Source organism: Hyalella azteca, unplaced genomic scaffold (genome assembly GCF_000764305.2).
Source record: "Hyalella azteca isolate HAZT.00-mixed unplaced genomic scaffold, Hazt_2.0.2 contig7099, whole genome shotgun sequence".
NCBI classification, from domain to species: domain Eukaryota; kingdom Metazoa; phylum Arthropoda; class Malacostraca; order Amphipoda; family Hyalellidae; genus Hyalella; species Hyalella azteca.
Window position 1 is genome coordinate 85,624 of NW_025937231.1, and position 22,741 is coordinate 108,364.

General features: G+C 38.2%; 3 protein-coding genes across 4 annotated transcripts in view; 2 read left to right on the forward strand and 1 right to left on the reverse strand.

The window, feature by feature from the left end:
* Window positions 1–12,418, forward strand: part of LOC108664827 — a 48,699-nt gene extending 36,281 nt beyond the window's left edge. Inside the window, exons 25-30 of the mRNA XM_018151521.2 lie at window positions 574–1,078; window positions 1,530–1,602; window positions 2,284–2,489; window positions 9,460–9,661; window positions 10,920–11,383; window positions 11,754–12,418. Of these exons, the coding sequence (XP_018007010.1) occupies window positions 574–1,078; window positions 1,530–1,602; window positions 2,284–2,489; window positions 9,460–9,661; window positions 10,920–11,383; window positions 11,754–11,909 (1,606 nt within the window). The 3' untranslated portion in view covers window positions 11,910–12,418. The remainder of the gene's footprint in view (window positions 1–573; window positions 1,079–1,529; window positions 1,603–2,283; window positions 2,490–9,459; window positions 9,662–10,919; window positions 11,384–11,753) is intronic.
* Window positions 5,771–8,221, forward strand: LOC108664830. The gene is made up of 3 exons (XM_018151523.2): window positions 5,771–6,308; window positions 6,595–6,815; window positions 7,636–8,221. The coding sequence occupies exons 1-3, from the start codon at window positions 5,942–5,944 to the stop codon at window positions 7,792–7,794; spliced, it is 747 nt and encodes a 248-aa protein (XP_018007012.2). The 5' UTR covers window positions 5,771–5,941; the 3' UTR covers window positions 7,795–8,221.
* LOC108664829 (TBC1 domain family member 13-like) lies at window positions 12,375–21,135 on the reverse strand. Of its 2 annotated transcripts, none has more exons than XM_018151522.2 (5): window positions 20,528–21,135; window positions 19,118–19,179; window positions 18,454–18,527; window positions 17,991–18,116; window positions 12,375–17,379 (listed from the first exon to the last, which is right to left on the reverse strand). In XM_018151522.2, the coding sequence occupies exons 2-5, from the start codon at window positions 19,132–19,134 to the stop codon at window positions 16,232–16,234; spliced, it is 1,365 nt and encodes a 454-aa protein (XP_018007011.1). In that variant the 5' UTR covers window positions 19,135–19,179; window positions 20,528–21,135; the 3' UTR covers window positions 12,375–16,231. The 2 variants fall into 2 exon arrangements, with proteins under 2 accessions (XP_018007011.1, XP_047737075.1); XM_047881119.1 differs by lacking the exon at window positions 20,528–21,135 and adding an exon at window positions 19,786–19,802.
* Window positions 21,136–22,741: the final 1,606 nt, after the last annotated feature.

The following is a 22,741-nucleotide window of genomic DNA, read 5'->3' on the forward strand; positions in this document are numbered from 1 at the left end:
ATTCTTTTCGAAGTTTATGTGCACTATCTGAAAATTTCTCAAATTATAATCGCAATTGCTGGGATCCTTCTTTTTTTTTAAGATTTTCTCCTTTTTGTCCAGCTCTTTATGACAGCTACTTCAATGGTTCACGTACTAAAAAATTGTCGCTAGTTTGTGTTCTTCATCACTGTTACTAATTGTTTTTTTTTTTGGGGGGGGGGGGTTCAAATATTTCACTGATGTCTATACAACAGTTAATAATCGGAGAATCATTCTTGTTTTTCAAAGCAATTCCCGGTACAGATGCCCTAGCAGAATATTATTTTTGACGTTGTTTGCTTTTCTTTGGTTTGTTCCTAACCTTCAATGCTATTATTTTTGTTAGCCACACGTGTGCTTTGGTTTTTTTACTCTCTGGAAATAATTTGACTTCATACATGGAGTATTATTATCATTAGCCATAACATTTCTATCGAATTTACTCGTCTTTCATGCCTGCCTGTCTGCAAAACCCGTCAACGAAAGCAATGATTTATTATCTCGATTTTTTCATTTACTGTGATTTTGCGTTTAATAAATTGATCTTTCCAGATCACTCTTGACGAACGAGTGGAGTGCGGAATGTCGCTTCTGCAGTCCAAACTGGCGAGCCTACGACTTGAAGACTCCAAGGAATATCGAAACTTCAATTTTCGCCCTTGCGAAACAGACGGACTTTTACAACGACCACTCAAACCATCTTGACATGACTGGGACACCTCTTGAATCAACTGGCGATGCTTGGGTGGACATAGATACATTAGGACCACAGACCTATCATAACTCACACGACTCAGATTCTACCACCGACTCTGCTCCCCAAGGAACGTGTTTCACAGACAATGGTAGCATAAGAACTGCTGATGGTTTGTCTTTCGACAAAGTTTATACAAGTTGCTACCAGCTTGCCGTTGCCCACTGTAACCGGGAGCCTAAATGGTACGTCTTCACGCACCTCGATCCTCTGGCAGGACGCGCAGACACGCGTTCTCCATTCTTCCGCTACCTGGACGCAAACTTCGACGTTGATGTGTATCTTGGCTACCGCACCTTATCTGTGCGTAGAAAATTCAGTTCAATTTCTCGATTATAAATAAGGGAAATATGATAAAAGACTGGACAATTTCTGAATAATATATACTGGATATATGACAAAAGACAGGATATAAATGAAAAATACTAGAAAAAATTTATCGATATCAATAGCTATGATAAGTAGTGATACTCCAGTTTTGCTCGTTGTAGCCGTTCTCTGGTTTCTTACTTTCAAGTATCAAATTAATACATTATAAAATTTTCCATTGAAAGTAATGAACAACATGAGGCTAATTTTTAATTAATTGAATTTTTTGGTAGTGATAGAACATTTTGAAACTCATTCTGTAAATTTTGGTTGTTAGCTTGGCACATTTTGGCAATTCATGATCAAAATTACAAGGATGAATCTCATCCTTTTGCGTGGTAGGCAGTAACGTGAGTATCATCATTGTCCTCCATCGCTATTTCAGATCAACGGAGTGGCGCCCTATCGAAACACGGGGGTTTTCCCTATCATGCATCCCGTGAAAAAACATGCAATTGGTGAGTTTATTTTAGTTTCAACAATCATATACTTAAACTCGTTTCTTGTTCGTGCATCTTTTTTTTTTGTCATTTGTGAAGCAATACAAACTAATTTGAAACAAATACAATACAGGCTTCAACCGTGGTGACCTCAGTTGACTGGATGGATGTATGTGAATTTTTCACGTACTTTTTTGACTCAGCGATGCTTGTATGGGCATTACCTAAATAATTTTTTGGATTCAATTGTAGTGTTAGACATTTGATGCTGAAACACCATCGCGCTGCATGACATGGATATATTAGTTGCTACTAATTTTTCATGTGAGCCTCAGCTGAGTTCGGTTACTGCACGAATAATTGGTTGACATTTTCAGCTGTGTCAAGTTGAGCATTGAAAATAACCGAGTAAATAGTACGAACGAATGACTTGATCGTATGGCTATAGGTCTTTTTGTCAATTGTTTTGCAAAAGAATAATTATTTTTAATAGTATTGATGTTTTTTTATCTTAATGGTCATCGACCTATTTTATTTTTCCTGTATTAACTTTGAGATGACGGTTATCGATTGTGATAATAATCCACTTCAATCTTGGATGTGTTTCAATCCACTAATTATTTCTTTAATGTTCTCGTAACTACTAGCGTCAAAATTTTCATTTATGTCTGTATAACTAACCTTTCTCTTACTCCCCAGGTTTGTGTAGCTCCATCAACAACGGGGACTTGATTTCATGCACCATAGACGGTATCGTACGTCTGACAGTAGGGCGCGTCGGCGGCAACGTAACGCTATTGGGCGACGATGAAGTGTGCGGCATGTGCGGCAACAACAACGGCGACCCGACGGACGACAACATCGGCGCTCACATGTGCCGATACTCCGACCTCTCCTTGATGGCTGTGAGTTGACAAGAGTGACAAAACTGTTTCTCTTGGTTAGATTGATTTTTAATTATTATTATAACAAACAAGAAGCGAACTTTTGTGTCAAGGATGGCTGGAAGGTGAGTTGATAAGGCTGAGTTGTACGGGGGCGGAGCGGAGTTGACAGAGGTCCTCGGTGAGCGCCTAAATCAGCCGCTCATGTCCCCTTCGGATAGGGGTTTGAAGGGTAGCCCCACGGCAGCTTGCTAGCTTGGTATGACTTGGCTTGGCCGACCCCTCTCATACTCTCAGGCGATTTCAGCGTTTATTAGGCCACTGGCATGACACTGATTCTTAACATCGCAGAACATTTTCAGCTTGTTGTGGTCACGAACTCGTGACTCCTTACTCCAATTTTGCTTTTTTTTGCTCGGCTTTCTTGCCGATTCTGACCAGAAACTGGTGCAAAGAACTGGGATCAAACCCATACCTCTCTGCTCCAATCCTAGTACTCTGAACCATAAGCACTGGGCAACCCTGCCCTATGTAGGCTACTATATATACCTAAAGTCGGAAAGGAGATTCTGACTATAAACAGATTTCGGTCTGGTGGCCAAGCAATCACGGAATAACTTTGCGCCGACTGCCGAGTGTAGCGAATCATCGGCCAAAGCCTATGGTGTCTCAAAATTTTGTTATCCTATGAGCCTCTCCTAACAAATTGTGTGTGTTATTCTAAGAGCCTCTTCTGTGGTCTAGGGCATAATTTGTTCAGGCATGCGTCTTCACTGCATTTGCTTCGTACCGAATACCAGCCAAGACTTATTTTCTGACAGTTCTTTAGTGTCTAGAAATTAATCATCTGCTTGTCTACATAAGCGGCTTTCGTGCAAAAAAATTAGCTTTATCATTCGGTGTGTATAGAAGGTAGAGTCTGGTAGATTTATAGGACATAAAACTAGTAGATCTATTGATACCTAGTGCTGTGCACTGTGCTATCAGCTACCTATCTGTTATGTGACTCTTCAATGTTTAGGAGATCTGCATTCCTGAAGTGATTTTGTATATTGAAGCCAGTTAAATGGTCAATATTTAGCTCATTACCTTGCTCCATACAAACTTTACAAAGCTAATGAATAGACTTATCAATAATTGTTTACCCAAAAATCCCTAAGTGGTAAACATCACCTTGGCCTGTTGGCCATTATTGAAGGCAATTAGTGCCCTTTTTAGCCATCCATTATTATCCATATACTGTTATTGTCAGTAGGCTAATTGCAACATAAAAAATTACAACTCAAAAAGACAAAGAAGCTGAAAAAAATAAAAAAAAATCAAATAAATCAAAAAAATCATGAAAAAATAAAAAAAAATCATTGATTTTTGATTTTTTTTGATTTTTTTAAAAAAATAAAAAAAATCGCCAACCCTGGCTTTATGTGATAAGACTTTTTAGCGCATTTTCTCATTTATGGGAAAAATGCATTATTGTGCTCGCCATGTCCGTCTGTCTGTCTGTCCGTCTGTCCGTCCGTCCGTGACCTCAAGTTTTCGTCGACGAGAAAATGCGCTCTCTGTCACTCACTGCAGTGAGTACTGAGTTATATTTTTTTACATGGGCCAAGCCATTTGCTACTCGTTCGCTGGAACTCAGAGCTGCAGTACCCCGCGTGAAGATAATCTATAACCAATATCACAATTGGAATCAATTTAGAATTAATGAACTCAAACGCAACTTAATCTGTTTAAGTATCATCTCGCAATTGTTCTGATAATGTTGGTACAATATTTGATAAATTGTGCATCTTACACGAGAAGCAAGGAAAGAGAGAAAAAAAGCCAGATACGGTATAATGCTCTCTTCAAAGGATATTCATGTGTACGTTGTTCTTATGTGATATGAATAAATAAAAAAAATAAAATTATAGAAAAAGTATTTGCCGATAACTTTTCGCAAGGATTTTTCACGTGTGCTCGTTTTTGTGTAACTCTGATCTCTACATCGCCTAACTTTTTTCAGCTCTGACGACAGATTTCCATGCCCGTATTGGTATAATTATTGCTCGATGTTTCTTGAGCTTTCATTGCATGCTGTTTATTTAGTTGTATTTTTACATTGAATGAATAAGATTTATCATCTAGTATTAACTTATCCCTGGAAGCGAGCTTAAATCACGCGTGCACTAAACTCATTTCAGGTCTGCGATGGAGATAACATTTTTCGTCACTTGTAATGAGTTGCGAGTCAGGGCAGATTGCTTCCCCCTTGGCGCCAGGCAGAAACGTTAATTGTACAGCGCGTCAGCCACATTATTGTGTCGATAAGTGTTTCTGGGGTTGATCTCTTACGACTCTAAGTCTACCTCTGAAAACCTTATTTATTTATTTCTTTTTAGCGCATTTTCTCATTTATGGAAAAAAGGCTCAATTGTGCTCGCCATGTCTGTCCGTCCGTCTGTCTGACCGTTTGTCCGTTTGTCCGTCTGTCCGTTTGTCCGTCTGTCCGTCCGTCTGCCTGTCCGTCCGTGACTTCACGTTTTCGTCGACGAGAAAATGCGCTCTCTGTCACTCACTGCAGTGAGTACTGAGTTATGTTTTTTATTTATTTTTCGCCTTCTTTGTCACGGTCGTCCTTGTGTGTCCATTGAACTGTTCTTGTTTTTTTATTTCTTTGTTGTTGTAGCTTTGAATACACTTTCATAAAACCATAAATAAATATTGTATGTTTCTCTCGACAGCAGAGTCTTCACAAAATTTTTTCGTGGCATTCAATAAATATTTTAATTTAAATTGCTTCTTAAAATTTGTTTTCTGGTGAATGATGTTGTCAGCTACAGCAATGCCTTTCACTAATCTGTCAGCTTATTGAGTACAACACTAAATCCAGCTGCATAAATCAATGAAATAGTTCCAAATTCCACGATTTAATTTGTGAAGGTTAATTTTCTACGTTTCAGAAAAATGCGCGTTGTCCATCGAAGTAAAATCCTACTTTTCTGTTTCACTCGTAATTATCAATATTCGTCTAAATTTGATCGCTCGAGAAGTGCGATATTCATAATTACATACAATGATGAGGCGTATAAAAACGTTCGTTCAATCAAATAATGATTTTTCAACTATTCATATATAGATAAAAACGTGAAATAAACCGTTACTCTAGCATTTCTAGAAGCACTCATCTTTTTGGGTGCCTGCAATAGAATTCGAAATTTGTTAATTGAAATCTATGATGAAATTTGGATAATTGAAGCATGAAATCTCTCTCATCATTAATGTTTTCTGAATTACAGTCTTGCAAATCGCATTGCATTTTCAAGTATTTGATCAACATTCGCCAGTGGATGTTGAGGTCTTTTATCGCGTCTTGCGAAAGTTTAATATGCTTCTCGATTTTAATGTTGTAAGCGGTATTGTACCTCCAGTCAGGTCTCGAAAAATAATTTTTATACACCTGCAGGCAAAAAATGTTTTAAATCCTGCCAAACATGACTGAGTTGCTCGTCTTGGAATGGCTCCAAATTTTGCAGGCGTCTTGGACAGTGAGAGATTCCCCACTTTTGTCACAACTTGGAACGAGCGATAGGAATCTTGTCATGGGAACGGAAAATCCTGAGCCTCACCTGCAGGAACGCTTCGAGGGATGCTGTGCCGGTAATTCCGACCTTCTGGAAGCAATTCGCCGAGTAGAAGAACTAGAACACTCGTGCCACAGTTGGAACTGCGCCGGTGAAGAAGATGTTTTCCATGCTCCAGATAACGTGGCCAGTGATAGTTCTGAGAGTGTCTATAGAAAGCAACAAGTGCACGATTCTAGGAATACGATTATTACTCACACAACTGAAAGGCAAACAGGTGAGGTACTGAATAAGGTTCTAGTGAATATTTCAGGCGTTAAATGGTTCATTTGGCGAACAATTTTTCGAATATTTGGGGCGTTAGTTTGTAATTCAAATATTCTGGATATAATTGTTTAAAACGACAACTTGTTTACGGAGATTTTTTTATCCTTATTTGCCTTTGGCTGTATATTGCAATTGTAAGTTTGAAGCGTTCAGCTTTTGGCATCATTATTTTTGTTTAATTTTCCGGTATTGCATAGTTTCCTTCACTGCCCTTGAAATACTTGTTGAATGTCCAGACACAGCCACCGTCCGTTCACCGACCCTAGCAAACAGTCGTGGCTCGTTGGCGTCGCTTTACCTCGGCCAGTCCATTGAAGCAAGTTCGTTCTGCTCGTTTCTCGCCTACAAGATCATCACCGAACCCAAAGCCGCGGTGCCGGTGCTGCTTGCGCTTAATGCCACCACATTCTGCAAGACTCAGTTCAACTGCTCCGCCGTGCAGACTCAAAAAACAATGGTACACGAGTTTCTCAACGAATTCTTGTTCATAATTGTAATATTGCACTATTCCGGTGACCATGCATAATTACTTGACACACATGAATGTTTTAAGGTAAACTTTTGTTTAGATTGGATGACTAAGCTAGTGGGTCAGCGGAAATTTCAACGCAGATTTGAAACTTTTCATGGATGTAAAGGAAATTAACTCCAACTCTCTCGTGTCGTGTCATGCAGAATTTTATAGAATTACCTCATGGGTATTTATCAGCATTGTAGTAGAGGTTATATTTTTCATGCATCCTCAAGATGTGATCAGCTATAATTATTCATTCCATACACAATTCCATTATATAAAACTCGGAATTTCGACAGGAGCTACAATTTTTGAAATTGGGTTGGGATATAAACTGCTATTCGGTCCGAGCCTTAGGTTCAATGTGTACGATCAACATGTTTAATTAACACTGCGTTGGGTAAACCTAAATTCTGTGTTTTAGTTGGACTAAAGTCAAGCTAGAAAACATTATGAAGGAGACGCCCGAGTGATGTATTCCGAACAATGTATTCTTGCTTGACCATAATTAAGGGTTTTTCATGGTGGTTCGGTCCCGGGGCCGTACTATCAAAACTCGCCGAAGTGTATGTAGAAGCCAATTTCTCGTCAGCGTTTGTTGGGTTTAGCTTGGAATTCATCTGTGATCATCTAATGGTGGCACGAACACTCAACTATGTTTGCTAGTAAGGGTACCAGACCACACTGCGACCGTACCGACGCCTGACGAATGACAGGCCGATACACCTTATATTTCCAATTACTTCATAGAATCTGCGTGCAGGTAACGTTGTACGGCTGGCAGTGGACGGAAGTGCCTCCGTTGGTTCTGAAAGGAATTTCTGAAGGCTTCCTCTTCGAACTCTCAGAAGATTTCGTTGCGAACCACGTGCAGCACCGCCTTCTGGAGCATCCTTCCGCGTGTCGCATGGAGTCTTCTTAGAATTTAGAAATCTGATGTTATCCTGTTATTTTTGTCAATATTCATCACCTAATCTCTCTGAACAATTGGTGCATAAATATGGTTTATCTTCTATGAACAATCGGTGAAAATATGGCACTGACAAAGAACAATTTGGGATCGCTCTGTGTCCGATGCCGTGGTTTTACTATGGATATTTTATCAAATATAAAAAAGTATGGTGCTAAAATACTGATGTATAAGCTACGCACAGCTTCATTGGTGTCTCAAATGAAGCAAATAATACTTCGGTTGAACCATTTTCTATTTTAAAGAAATTCTTAGTCGTACTTGGTGCCCATAAAATTAGCGAATAAGGTTAAAAAGCCTTACTCCTGTAATGCTATTTTGAGAACGTGTAAAATTTGGAGACTGAAATTTCTCATTTATGGAAAAATGCACTATTGTGCTCGCCATGTCCGTCCGTCCGTCCGTGACTTCACGTTTTCGTCGACGAGAAAATGCGCTCTCTCACTCACTGCAGTGAGTACTGAGTTATATTTTTTTATTATTGGAGAGTTTGCAAGCTTTATTTTCTATAATCTTGATTGTGTGCAGGATTGAGCGAACTTTACGTAGAAATCATCCGCAAAATGCATATTGAATTATGTTGGAAGGAAATGTAATTTTATTATTCGCATGGACATGATGGCTAGTGGTTACAGTTCAGAGTACCAAGATTGGAGCACAGTGAGTTGTGGATTAGCTTTCAGCTACCTGTGACAATTCTGGTCATGTTCGGCCAGGTAGCCGTGCTTACGCAAAGCAGAATTGGAGCAGTAAGTTGTATGTTCGAGACCCGCAACAAGCTGTAAAGATTCTCCGATGTTCAAAATCAGCGACAGGTCTGATAACCTAATCAACGCTGACGCCAGAACTACTATCACCATTTTCTCTTTCATGACATTAATTGTAGTCTGCGGAGAAGATAGCTCTTGCAACATTAACTTAAGGCATTTGAAGGAAAACTAAAAGCATCTCCAAATCGGGTAACATCTCAATGAATTAGTTTCGAACTATATTTTCTAATTTTAATGCTCATAAATACATCGAAATGAAACTTGGTGTTGCATTTTCCTTCGTCTTTTGTATATTCTGTGAAGTTGTTGTTACAAATTTTTGCCTCGTACTAGCGCGAGACAAAATTTAACAACCATCGAATGAGATTGTATACGGTAGCGTTACTTGATTGACGCATATGCAGGATTAATTGCTGCTTCTTGATTTTGCCTTTAATTTTCGTTGTATTCTTTAGGTGGAATGATCGGGAAGAACAAAATTTCCTTACCCTGCAAAGTACTGTATGCGATCTAGATATCGCTGATATTTTTCATCTATATATCATCGATTAACTCTACATTTGAATTGTGGACTTTTTACTTGAAGATTATTGCTCAGCGTATTCGCTTATTTGGATTGTAGTTGTTGATTTCCATTCACTTTTTAATTTAAAAGCTCATTGTTAATTTCTCATTCCAAAACGAGCGTTTGCAGTTGTTGAAGGTGCCGGAGGAACAGCTAAAGGTTGTAAAGAGCGTTTTTCGCTTTCAATAAAAAAATACAATTTTCCAGTTGCCGTGGACAAGGGACATGACTTTGTTAGCTGAAACAATTTTTTCTCGTCTTGTACCAATTTAATTCTTGCAGGCGTCGTGGACAAAAGACATGTCGTGTCCGTGGGTACCGGATCTGGAGGCGCAACTGAAGCTCGTACAAGAGTACCAAAATGGACCGAAGTGCTCGAGGGCAGGCATTCCTATTCCCTGGAAGTTCCCCGAGTTCCCAGACCTGCCGGACGCTGCCAGATTATCGCTGTCCACTCCTGGAATTTCGTTCCCCGTGCGTCCAGGTGAGCGAATCACCAGAAAAATTTGCCATTCATGTAAAAAAATCTGGGGCTTCGAGGACAGAGGTCGCATTTATATTGCATCTGGAATCACACTTGGGAAAGATTCCCGTCAGACGATAGTTTGAATTTAGAGTAGATTAGATTTCGTGAAAGTTTGACGCGGTAGGTAATGAAACTTTTCTCTGAATTAACAAGAAGTCAAACATTTAAATAAGCATTAAGAAACTAACGTGCAAAAAAGGTTTAATTTTACGTGACTTTTGAAATCCAAAATTGTTCCGTTCAAATAAATAGAAAATTATGAGACGCTATAGCGCCATTCACATTGGTTTCAGAATGGATGATCACTTGCCACAATGATCCCTATATTCATAGATTCATTAATGGCAAGCGAATATATTCATTTGCTTACCACTAATGAAAATAGTATCCAATTCATATTATTTATCTCAACAAGTCATCTACCATCTGTTGTCACCAGAAATCAATTTATTGTGCATTATAGGTTTCCGAGGTGTCAGCCCTCTGATTCTAAATGTGATGTGTGTGATGGTTGTTTTTATCATAACTATTATCTCGATGATTATTGAAGAGTTAGCCTCGTAGACTTGGCTGCGGCTGCCCATTCTACTCTGAAAATATTTGGTTGAATTCTAATAATTGTTAATCATGAGAACTTGAACTGCTCTATCATGCATTTATTGCCTAAACCATATTCATTGTTTTTCATCACACGATCTCGATCAGTTGCCGAGCACAAATTTATTTAGATAACGAGAATATACTACGATACATTTGCACTCACGGAGAACGTGGGTCAAGTGTTGCTCATTAAGGTAATGGTGACATTGATAAATTGCAGAACCGTATGTCTATTCCTAAAGAGTACACGAAATAGCTCCATCATTAGGCCACCACTAAATGTAATATAATAACATTCAATTTATAGTGGTGTCAGCATTGAAGAGAATGCCATGGTTAGCCTTCTGCCGACTGTAGACTAGACTTGGCAGAATTTTCACAGCTAGCTGAGTTTCTCAGCCCGCTGCTTCATCCCATTACAACTCGGCAATCCGAATGAAACTATGAAGATTTTGCTTTCGTGGTGTACTAAGTACAACACGAACGTGTTGTAAGTTTCGAACGTACTAAGTTACGTACTAAGTTTCGAACGCTTCCATATTACGAGTTACAAGGTACAGGGAAATAATTTGTACGTTAAAAGTTATCATTTCTACAGAATCTGAATTTTCTTCAGATGAACCGAAACCCGACCACGATTCATCGTCTCGACCGTTTCCAATTTCGTACACCTTGTCCGCTGTAGGCGAGGACGGCAGGCAAGTTTGGAAGGAAACACCAGAAATGGAAGAAAATTATCCGCATCTAAATCCTGAACCATCAACTTTTGTACAACCATCGAGAAAACAATATCCAACTCGCAGCCAATGGGCATCGCAAGGAGACCCTTTATATGAAAGTGAAATCGTCCCAGAACCTGAACTGCCGGCTCAAATTGCATCAGAATTAGACATGAGCGTAAAGCAGACGCCACACGCTAAGTTATCAGCAAATACTGATGATACAGACGACTGCATCATCACAGCATATCGAGTGGAACAAACATACACGCTGCCCGTCGAGATATTGGTCGCCCTCAACGCTACGCAGCTCTGTGATACCAAGAAATATTGCAGCATGACAGAAGGACAACTCGTTACTGTACGTACAATTTCTGCCACCCCACACTTAACTTAATTGCACATACTTTCAGACCGATCGTGATTTTGTACTTAGAGGATTACCGCGCGTCTTTTTCACTACATTTTCGTTGCTCAGGTGGACGCAGCCAAGTAGAAATACGAAGATTCTTTCTTTGGGTTACACAATATTAAGCAATCGCTGGTTGATTATATGCTGATTATTTCTATCACATGCGTGATTTTCAATGCATTTTCGTTGCTTTGATGTACGCAGCCAAGTACAAAGTCTAAGATTGTACATTTGATTTATTCAATATTTTAAAGAATTTGTTGAACTTATTTTCAAATATCTTCAAATGCAAGGTTTTGAAATAATTTTCGTTGGTCAGGTGAACGCAGCAAAGTATAAATACTACGAAGCTCCACCTGACGTTTACCACGCCATGCGCTGGGGCTACATGACAGAGCTGCCGGACACCAGCGGCGGTATGCTCACCACCATGGAGCAATACGTCGCTCAGTCCTGCCGTAAGAGAGATCCTTGAGCAGTAATCACTTCAATGCCCGACTAATCACGGTGAAATAATCCTAGGTCTACTATCGCTTCAACCACGGTGAATATTCCCAAGGTCTGATATATAAATCGCTCCAACCACACTGAAATAACGTCCATGTCTACGAAAATATTAATCATTTCAACCGCAATAAAAGTCTAATGTTTGATATGTTAAGCGTTTTGACTACAATGAAATATCAAAATTTACGGATATTATCAATGTTGATTCAACTTTAAATATATGATATTGAAAGTTTAATTATTATTAAAAACACTTTGCCCACTTCATTATTAAACCCTTCGCCCACGTGTGCATTCCGTGTTGTCTACGCTCTTTTAACATGAGCCCGCTAACTAGCTTTACTGCCAGTAGAGGAAGGACATCTCTTGCCTTACTTTTAATTAATTGAGAGACCAAAAATACCCAGCTGGATTGAATAGGATGAGTTTTTTCTAGAATAAAGGTCGAGTTGTTTTGAGATTATATTTTCTTCAAGTTATATTCTTTCATTATTTCCTTAACCGACTATGTAAATAGGAATTTGGCTTCAGGATGTAGCAGTTAAAAGTATTGAAGAATTTATCTTGAATCATACATTTTATTTTTCCACTATTGCTATCGTAATTTGTTGCCCTTTCCTTAATGCTGCAAACTAATTACAATATCCAGAAGATGAATGATTCTCAATAGTATTGCATACAATAATTTGGTTGCTAACTATTGGTTGCATGGTGACATGAACTTGTCAAGGTTCTTCAGAAGAAATAACAGGAAAGGGAACTGCTAGCCATCACGAAATAAAATCCTAGTGCGTGCATGCCACCACATAGGCTGATTCGTCGCAATGGAGTAAAAAAACTTCCGAACAACCGCAACTTACACAAATATTCTCATAACGTTATTGATGCTTACCGAGTTAGGCGCTTATACACGTGGTAAGTTTTAGCCGCAAGTACCTTCCACTTCGAACATCGGGCTAAAAATTAAGAGAATAAGTATCAATTTTTATTAGAAAGCATCAATTTCATCTACCTTTTCAAAATTTTGTCTAGAGATCAACAGAAATTAGCCCAATATTCGAAGTGAGAAGTACTTGCCGCTAAAACTATGGGTTAAAACTTTCCCGTGTATAGGCACCTTTATTCCCACACGCACTAGAATTTGATTAGTTTAAACTACGGCCATCGAAATAAACAGGAATAAAATTTGTTTCCCAGGACCATACACAGCCTAGGGTCAAAGAGTTAACACAATAACAACGTTTCATGGAACAGAAATTGCATCAGATTTTACGGCCTGCGTTGAAACAAGAAAATTTTTCATATAGTTTCTAGCAAATTGTGAGATAAAAAAAAAGTTTGGCTGAATCGGCTTTGGGCCTTTATCTTACTTGGTAAACTGAGAATATTTAGTATTCTCTTTTACAATGAGAATATTTTGATGAAGTGAAAGAATATATAAATATGATATACGAGGCATCGGCCTTTCTTACGACAGCCAAAAATATTTGACCCGAAACATCATTCCAGTAATATAGAGTGTAATAATAGTAATAGTGGAATGCAGAATAATTAGATCTAGGCAACAGAGAATTCAGACGATTCTACTGTATTGCTATTGAAGAAATTCATAGCTATAAATTTCGACTGAGTATTGAACAATAACTGGACCAAGTCATAGAATACAGTACAGTTTTGATACAAGTTCAATGATGAATTTGTTACTATTTCTTGCCGCTTCACTGAACTAACAAATAAGAAGTCACACAACGCTATGATCAAGTCTGCTAATACACTATTTAAGATAACATTTATTTATATATGATATGATTACATGAGCAATAGAAGGAATATTTGAGAATTGGTAAACATATTCAAGACATCAGACAGGGGAACTCGATATCTTCATTTGTTCAATGTGAATTTATCAGGTTTAAATGTAGTTCATATTTCTACGCAAGTCAATAATTTGAACAGCATTGATTTTCATGGTAGTTATCTTTCGAAGTCTCTTGCGTCTCTAGATTACCTCACTTACAACGTTTAAATTCTCTCGCTTATTCTTTATGTTATTTGTTTCATTCTCAATTTAACATCTCATAATAAGCACAGTATCCCTTTTCACAAACTTGCACTCCTTTTTTAGTTTTCTAGTGCTGTATTTCTTGTTTTTGGTGTCACCCTTACTATTACTATAGAATAATTTATGAATTTCCCCAGAGGGATTCATCAATTACCCCAGAAAGTAATTGATCTTCAGTTTAGGAACCACAGCTCCTAATTAGTCAGGAAACATTAAGAATAAAGCGGCCATAAATGCTGCAGTAATATATCAAAACATAGCTATGAGATACACTTGCATTGCTAACCCAATTAGAATTAATCGTCAACGAGAAATAAATCAATTTGAGCGTTGGTCATATTAGAATACTGATATATATTGGAAACAAACGAAGATAACATTACAATCAAGTATGCGAGAAACACTAAAGTATAATAAATAAAGCCAAATATAAAGTCGAGATTTATGGCTGATGATTCTACAAAGATCTAAATGCAGACAAATCGCACGTTGAGATCTAAAATAAATGGCGACACAAATATTTGGCAAGCGACTACAGTGGTCGACCACACCAAAAAAGTATTTTTAGTGAAGTCGAGACCATCTATAATGCAGGGATCATCGAGAACGCAAACAATATCGGTAGGTTAAAGGGCAATTCAGACGATCAGTTACAGGCCTACTACCGACAAGTCAGAAAAAAATTTTCACGATTTAATTTCCTCATAAATTAAAAAATGAAAGACTTAAATTAATAATTAGTTATGAGAGGCGCGTATATAGCTGTAATATTCGAAGAATTTTAATTAAAATTTGTTAACTTCAATACTCGATTCTGTTACAAATTTGAAAATACTTAGCGCCAGTTGATGAATCAAATAATGCCAGAACCACTAAGAGAATTTTTTTACTTTTGAAATACCAGTAAGTGTTTATGAATCTTTCCAGAAAAAAAGCGTGAAAAGCGCATCAACAAAAAAGGGCATAATAGATACGTATATATGAGTCTGGAATATAAATTTATAAAGTCTAGAATAACTTAATAAGTGTCACATAGTGAAGACTATCGATATCCAGCTCATTGATCAATACAAGTCAGGTTACCAAACATAATAAAGATACAGTGCACGCACATAGTAAAGACTTCACATTCACTTAATTGTTCCAGAGCCACTAACAAGCAACGTTCGAAAAATTGTTGATCGTACTCCTCAAACAAATATGAATGACAAAGTCTTAATCTGAAGAACAATGAAAGAAGTGAGCACCCACGAATAGTTCAAGGCTGACGGATTACAATTTGTATGCTTCATCTCGGGCTCTAAGTCGTCAATTTCGTATATAAACCTGAATCTGCAGCTCTTACAAATCGCAGTAATAGTCTCACGGCAAATGCATCGTCTTAGTGGAAACAAAACATATGAAAAACAGTATAGTCTATAAACTAAGTAACATATATATAGGTATACTTTTACAAATTGAGCATCAACATTGATTGTTAGTAATTTCGTCTTGGAAAAATCTATCCTAAACCTATCAATTATATGAAAATTACGAATAAAACGGAACGCGCTGATCACGGTTCTGCTCACGCATTAAGTCAATCAGAACGCAAAACAATGAGGAATAAAAATATATCAAAATAGCACATGACCTGCAAACTTACATCACGAATTGCCGTTGTGAGCTTCTGTATATGAAGATAAATATGGCGTCATAGTAAGAAGTCTCCATCCAGGTTTGAGGAGTAGTGACAGAGAAGCTTCACTGAGCGCTGATAGTTTCATCAGACATAATGTAACCATGGTAGCACAAGTAACACATGGATGAGAAATGAGTAAGCAGTTATGCTGTCTTACACATAACGCGCATGTAACCATGATGCCAGGCATGAATGAGAAATGGCTTAGGGAAGGCTTTCTTACAGACAATACTACTGTACATCATGATGAGTTATGTGCAGGGATACGTCCAGTTTGTGTGCTGAATTGAAAAGCTAGTACATGAGGCACAAATTCTGCATCAAATTCTCAATTCATACGATGTACATCTATTACTTTCCAGTTCCAGTAATAACTCTTGGACTCTCACTATATTTAATATAAGTAGGAGTTTTGAGCGCTTCGGCATACCATACCAGTTTGAGGTTACATATATTGATATAATTGCAACTATACAGCCTCAACTACAGAATTAAGTTCACAGAGAGATGAAAAAAACTTTGGTTGCACCAGAATGTCAACGTCAAGTCAGGTTACGAGACGATCGGAGAGCTCAACTGCCTTACTGATAATAGCACCAACATCACAAGGAGGATAATTTTGCAAGAGTTTGACGTTACTGGCGAAATCTCCAGAAAGGAGTTTCTCTCTTTGAAGGACAATCATGGCGGTTGCAAGAAGTAGAAGGCACCTGTGGCGATCAGGACTAGCGAGTACAGAGTCCCACATGCGAATGACATCAGGCAGTGGGAATTCTTGCGAGAAGAGGAGGGAGAGCCATCGGAAGGCAAAATACTGTTCTTTGATTCCCTGACAAGTAAGTTGGGAGGATGTGGCGGCATCTTCGTCCTTGAGGCAGCTCATAAGTCTTGTCATGAGGCGACCAATGCCGCTCTCACTCTCGTCCAACGTTCGTATGAAGAGATCTCTAACATCGGCCATAAGAGATGTGAAGAGCCAGAAAGTGTCGGCCTCTGCATGCTCAGCATCTGACGGTGCTGTCGCTAGCACATAATACAATGGTCCTATTATTTCGTTCATGCCCTGCACATATCCTTGCCCAGGGTTGAGCTTTGCATAGATGAAGAGCAATCGCTCTAAAACCTCCCAGTGTGCTTCGGTCCCTGGAGGAAGAGGTTCTGGAGGCGGGGATGGAGATTTGCGAGTACCAGATCCTCTCTGACGTGAGTATGAAGAGGAAAGTTTGTCATGAAGAGGGGCTGAGTGCAAAGGGGTATGAGTGACTCGTGTACATAAGCGCGGCGTGTCTGCACGAGGATGTGGAGTAACGCGCTGGAAGAAACACATGTCAGGACACAGACGTTTAACGTCTTTGTCAATCTGCCCCAATACTTCATTGTCTTTGAAAAAACTAACCCACTGTGAATCAGGGCTCAAGTTGAGAGGATGATCACTACAAAGACTGTTGCTACTGCTACTGCTGTTAGTGATGGAACTGGTATTGCTGAAGGACCTTTTGTGCACAGGTAAAGATGAAGGTGTTTTGTTGGTGTTAATATCAGTGCCGATGCTGGGAGTGTCAAAGCTATTGTTGTGCCGGGAGATGCTGCCACTTGATGTCTCCAGCTCACCGATATCTGAAGGGCGGCTGTTGTGCAGAGCTTCACTCGAAGATGATGTGCTGCTGTTCATACCCCCACCAACCACTATGTCATCTGCAAACAATTGTTTTTAACATACTTAATATTTAAATATTTCCTTACAAGGATCTATAAAAATTTTGTGACATAGCACACAGGACAAAATAAATAGCTTAAAATTTTCAATGTTGAGAAATTAGGCAATGTAGAATTTGAAGGTTTTGTGACAATGAATCCATTTTAACTAGTGGAAATTTTTTAAATTTAAATGTGTGTTCAAACCATGCTACCCTACATGACTTAGTCTATCAAATGGAGAATACAGATCAGATTTCTCATCAAAAATATATACCTATACCAAGGATTTAATTGGAGTCCACAAAAACAAACACTACGTACATGGAAAAGCTCAAGAGCCTCAACCACAGGGCGTGATACTGCTCGCGTCTATTAACAAGATGTTTCAGTCCACAAGAACAAACTCTACATGTAGAAGCTCAAGAGCCTCACCCACAGGGCGTGATACTGCTTGCGTTTATTAACAAGATGTTTCTGTCCACAAGAACAAACACTACATGTAGAAGCTCAAGAGCCTCACCCACAGGGCGTGATACTGCTGGCGTTTATTAACAAGATGTTTCTGTCCACAAGAACAAACACTACATGTAGAAGCTCAAGGGCCTCACCCACAAAGGAGTGGTACTGCTTGCGTTTATCAGCAAGATATTGCAGCCAGCAGGAGCGGTCCAGAGGCAAGTAATGCAGCAGCAGACGCCAACACAGCGCTCGTCTGCCTCCGTCATCTGGGATACCTGCAACAAATTAACATTTAGAAAACAATGCCTTTCATGAAGAATTTTCCTAATTATAGTTTGAATACCAATGTCCAAATACATTTATTATTTAATACACTTATACATTTATTATTTAATTCTGGACATACGTAATTGTAATCAGTCTGAAAAGATACATTTGTATTAATTTAATTGGAACCTCCAGCCAAAATTTAACACTACTAAGAACCAAACAAGAATTAACTCTACATACTCTAGACAGCCTTGTCACTAATATCATAAGCCTTCTTCCAGTAAATGGACTTTGTGGCTGAATTACATGGCAGCACAGAATTATTCATGACACCAAACCAACCTGCAAAGCAGAGCTCCTGCAACTTGCTTAGATCAATCTTCTCTGCCTGCAAAATGCTGTCAAATTCTGCCAATCTGAATGTAAACAAAAAAGGCATTTGAGCAGTGAATATTTCACATCAGCCATAACCTTAGGTTACAATAATTTATCTCAATCCTATTATATGTCTATAAAAATTGGCTTCTTCTACCAATTTCATAGGGTTCTAAAGCAAAAATTGTTGGTAACATGGCAAATAAGTTATTTATATTCACTTCTAGAACTTATTGTTTTCAAAGATCATGCTGCCAAAAACTTCCGAGCAGGGATTAAATCCTCAAGCATTTTAAGAAGCACTGAAACATGAGTCATTGCTTAAAACACTAAAAATATTTAGATCTAAAATATTTAGATCTTTTCATCAATAGGGTAGAATCACACATTTATGATGAAATTGATGTTAATGATATATTCAGATGCTAATTTCTTTCTCTCTTCTGAATCCATCATTTAGGTACGTACCGTACCTACACTAAAATCCTAACTTATATAATTCAAAGAGAAATCATCAAAGTTAATTCTACTCTAAAATTTTCAACCTTAGAAACAAGATGCAATTAGAGAACTTGTACATATATAGGTACTAAAAAATTGTATTACAATAACTTTTATTCAGTTTTCGTACCTGACTTTGTAAGCCATGCTCTGGTATGGCAAGATGTATACAAGTCAACCTCTGCATCAAATCTGAAAAAATACATTTGGTTATAAACATACCTACGGTATATAATTATTTATTTAGTCTACATGCAAGGGGTGTTAGAATGGGCAGAATGTTTGAGGCACAAGTGTTTTTGATTCATTCAATGATTCACACATAGCTCATAGATTCTGCCAATTTTTCCAGTTTGGGTACTGACCACTGCCATGCATGATGGTAAAGCAGATGCTAGTCCCACAAGTAGACCAGATAAGTATCAAACAAACCTCAAACAACTTGAAACGAGACTTAAGTTATGAGAAAAGCTTACACTGTTTGAAATAAACATGTGCACAATTCAAATATTTTATATCCATTCAGTGCATTTAATTATTTTATATGTAGTCTTATAATTGTAATTGTTTTGTTGCTAGTTTTAAATTCACATATTCAAAGATTGAAATTAAATATTATAATTAGAATATTCATATTAGGGTGGAAAATCTTTCTAATTGCCTAAGAGGTCAATCCAATCTCAACCTCTCAATATACAGGGTGGGGTAGAACCGATTGAGCAGTTTGAGGCAAAATAAAAGAGTAATGGAGGCACATAAAGAACAAAGTTTATTTTAATTGAGGTTAGCATAACATACCATTTATAATACTTATGTTTTGAAAACAATATCTGGAAGATGGTGGCCATTAGCTGTAACACACTGTTGGAGTCGTTCTCGGAGGAGGGAGTAATCGTAACGGTGAATTCCAAATGCTATGCTGCAATGTTGCAAAATTTCTTGCAGCCCAGGATGGAAAACATTGTAGAAAATGAAGCATTGGGAGATGTGTGGTTCCAGCAGGATGGTGCTACAGCTCACACGGCCCCAATGTCACTCAATGTTTTGAAACGCATGTTTCCCGGACGTCTGGTGTCTCTGAAGAGTGATTTACAGTGGCCTGCGAGGTCACCTGATTTGAGGACATCTAAAAGAGAGGGTGTTCAGAAGTTGCGCTGTTAGGGGCACTACTAACATTCGAGCTCTAAAGGTCCGGTAAGACCAATATAGTATTGGCTTTTAAAAAACTATTGCTCGTACAAAAAAAAAAAAAAATTGGCTTTTATCTTGCGGAAAACTAGTTGAACCAACCTAACAGCAGGACAATGAAACACAATACCAATCCAGCTAAATGAACTCTAAAACAAGTGCACACATATTTTACAATTGAATGAGATACATGATGATGAGGGGTTAGTGTAATGGGTGATACACGGGAATGAGAATGGATGAAACACAATAAATAAAGAAATTGCAAGAACCCTAAAACCCTATAATATATTGATGATCAGTAAAACGTTATAAAGGGAACAGTGAAAATCCTATACAACAAAAGGCTCACTAAACAGTTTGCATGTTCCAGAGACTTCCAGGATCCACGGCCAGTCCTTGAGCAAAGGACTCTTCTCTTCTTGGTATCCTGTCCGTTCTCACGGCTGAAGAAAGGGTAAGGTTCTGGGTTCACCAGTTCACAGCTTGTATAACTTGTGATTAACTGACAATGCACCAAGAATAAACACTTGCATTTGCTTGGACTAAACACTTAGCAAGATAAAAATAGCAATCAGTTGCAAAGGTGAAAGGTGGCAAAGAGGTGAATTTTCAGCACAGTTGAGAACAATCACAAAGGTTGCTTATTCTCCCGACCTCAGATTTCCAATTCTGGCTCAACAGGGAACCACTGAAATACATTGCACAAGAGATCACCGGTCCTCCAGCATCACAGTCAAAGCAGCGAGTGCACAAGACATCAATGCAGTTGGAAGAACAATTACTATTGCCAATTACCAATCACTGCTCATTTGTGCACTGTTAGGCAACTGAGACCAATGAAACTGGTGATCCATATAACATGCTGAAATCACATAACCATGCAACAATCTAGAAAACAATCTGTGCATAGGCTATTTATCATAATTGATGATCTGGAACGAGAAGGGATTAGGGAGAAATGCATGAGAGAAGGAATGGCAACACAAATACATGGAGCAAAAAGCTATTCCCTCACAGCGCTCACACCCTACCACAGCTAAGGGAACGGATTATTGCAGCAGAGGTTATGGCCATACCTTGCCATATATGTGAACGTGCTGTAGGAAACTTCCAAGAACAACTCCAACAGTGTGATGCAGCTAACAAACACCATCTTCCTGATATTGTTTTCAGTACATAAGTATTTTAAATGGTACCGCCAACCGGGGCTACTCGGGACGGTTTTGAGCGTTTTTTGTTAATAACTTCTTACGATGAAACATTTCATTAACAAGTTTAGGCTCATTTTATAGCTCTTTGCAAGGGCTATCAAATGGCATCTTCAAAAAAATTCCACATGCTATTCATAAGGTGCCAGAAGCAAAAAAAGTGTCCCGAGTAGCCACGTCGAACGGGGCTACTCGGGACACTGGGAATAAAACTTCATTTTAAAATATTTGAAGCATGCAGAGCGTACTCATTCATTACTAACAGTACTCTGAAGTCCTCCTCTTCCATTGTAGATGATGTAGAGGTAGAATAAATGACATTTTCTGTGATTTTTACTTGTTTTTCCTTTATTGATATGATATTGCCATTACATTAATCACCGTGAGATCTTTCTTGTGTCTGGAGACAGTTTGATTATCACCTTGTTGTTGTTTCCAGATGATTTGTCAGTTGCATTGGTTGGAAATGATTTATATTGTGTTCGTTTGGCAGATTATCTAAGAGCTTTATTGGTGTTAGCATTAGCAGGAGTAGCTGTTGGTTGGATCAAGCTGTTTGATTCTTGTTCAGATTCCATACCAATCTGCCATTTGTGCCTTCTAGTATTAGGGGACCCTTCTTGTATGTCCATGCTTGACCTAGTTGTTCCATTGTTTGCTATCACCTTAGGCTTGGGTCGATTTCCAGTCAGGTTTTCATCTGAAGATGCTTGGAGTCCAGATTGCACGAGAGGGCCAGCAGGATCTTATGTTGGAGTTTCCAGGACAATGTTCTTATCATCACTGTTAGGCATGTCAGACTCTGACTCTGCCATTATCATTATGCATTTATTACCTTCAATCACAATTCACAAGTAGTAGCAAGTAGCAACTTACAAAGTTAGGTATACAAAAAATGAAATAAATGCTAATATAAATAAAAAATATAATAGAGCAATTAGTTAAAGAAAAATAAATATAATTTATTTATATTTTTTTCAATAGAGGAACAGCAATGAAATATGGGCTAATATGAATAGAACAAGTTTGCACAGCAAATAGCAACAGCATAAATAAAGTCAAAATAATATTGATGTTGATAGTAAATACTTTAAGTTATATTACCTATACCAAATTCCAAACCTCAAGTCAAAACTATGCAGAAATCCTAACTGATTGGACTTGGGACACAAAATATACACTTGACACAGTTCATAGTATATGTAAAGATAAATGCAAATGGGGAAAAAAACAACAAAAATCATATTGACAAGTTGTTTAATGATGTGGCCAGGGTTTCAAGAAAAAAATACAATAATAATAATAGCGGTTTCAGCATTTATTAGGCCATAGGCCTGTAACATGTTGCCGATTCT

Excerpts from the sequence above, each read along its gene's own strand:
- LOC108664830 (XM_018151523.2), top strand. The coding sequence starts at position 5,942 with ATGACTGAGTTGCTCGTCTTGGAATGGCTCCAAATTTTGCAGGCGTCT. Across the intron at positions 6,309-6,594 it reads CACAACTGAAAGGCAAACAG|ACACAGCCACCGTCCGTTCA; the intron begins GTGAGGTACTGA and ends TTGAATGTCCAG. Across the intron at positions 6,816-7,635 it reads TGCAGACTCAAAAAACAATG|GTAACGTTGTACGGCTGGCA; the intron begins GTACACGAGTTT and ends ATCTGCGTGCAG.
- LOC108664829 (XM_018151522.2), bottom strand. Across the intron at positions 18,117-18,453 it reads GCAGGAGCTCTGCTTTGCAG|GTATCCCAGATGACGGAGGC; the intron begins GTTGGTTTGGTG and ends AATTTGTTGCAG. Across the intron at positions 17,380-17,990 it reads GCAGTACCACTCCTTTGTGG|ATGACATAGTGGTTGGTGGG; the intron begins GTGAGGCCCTTG and ends AATTGTTTGCAG.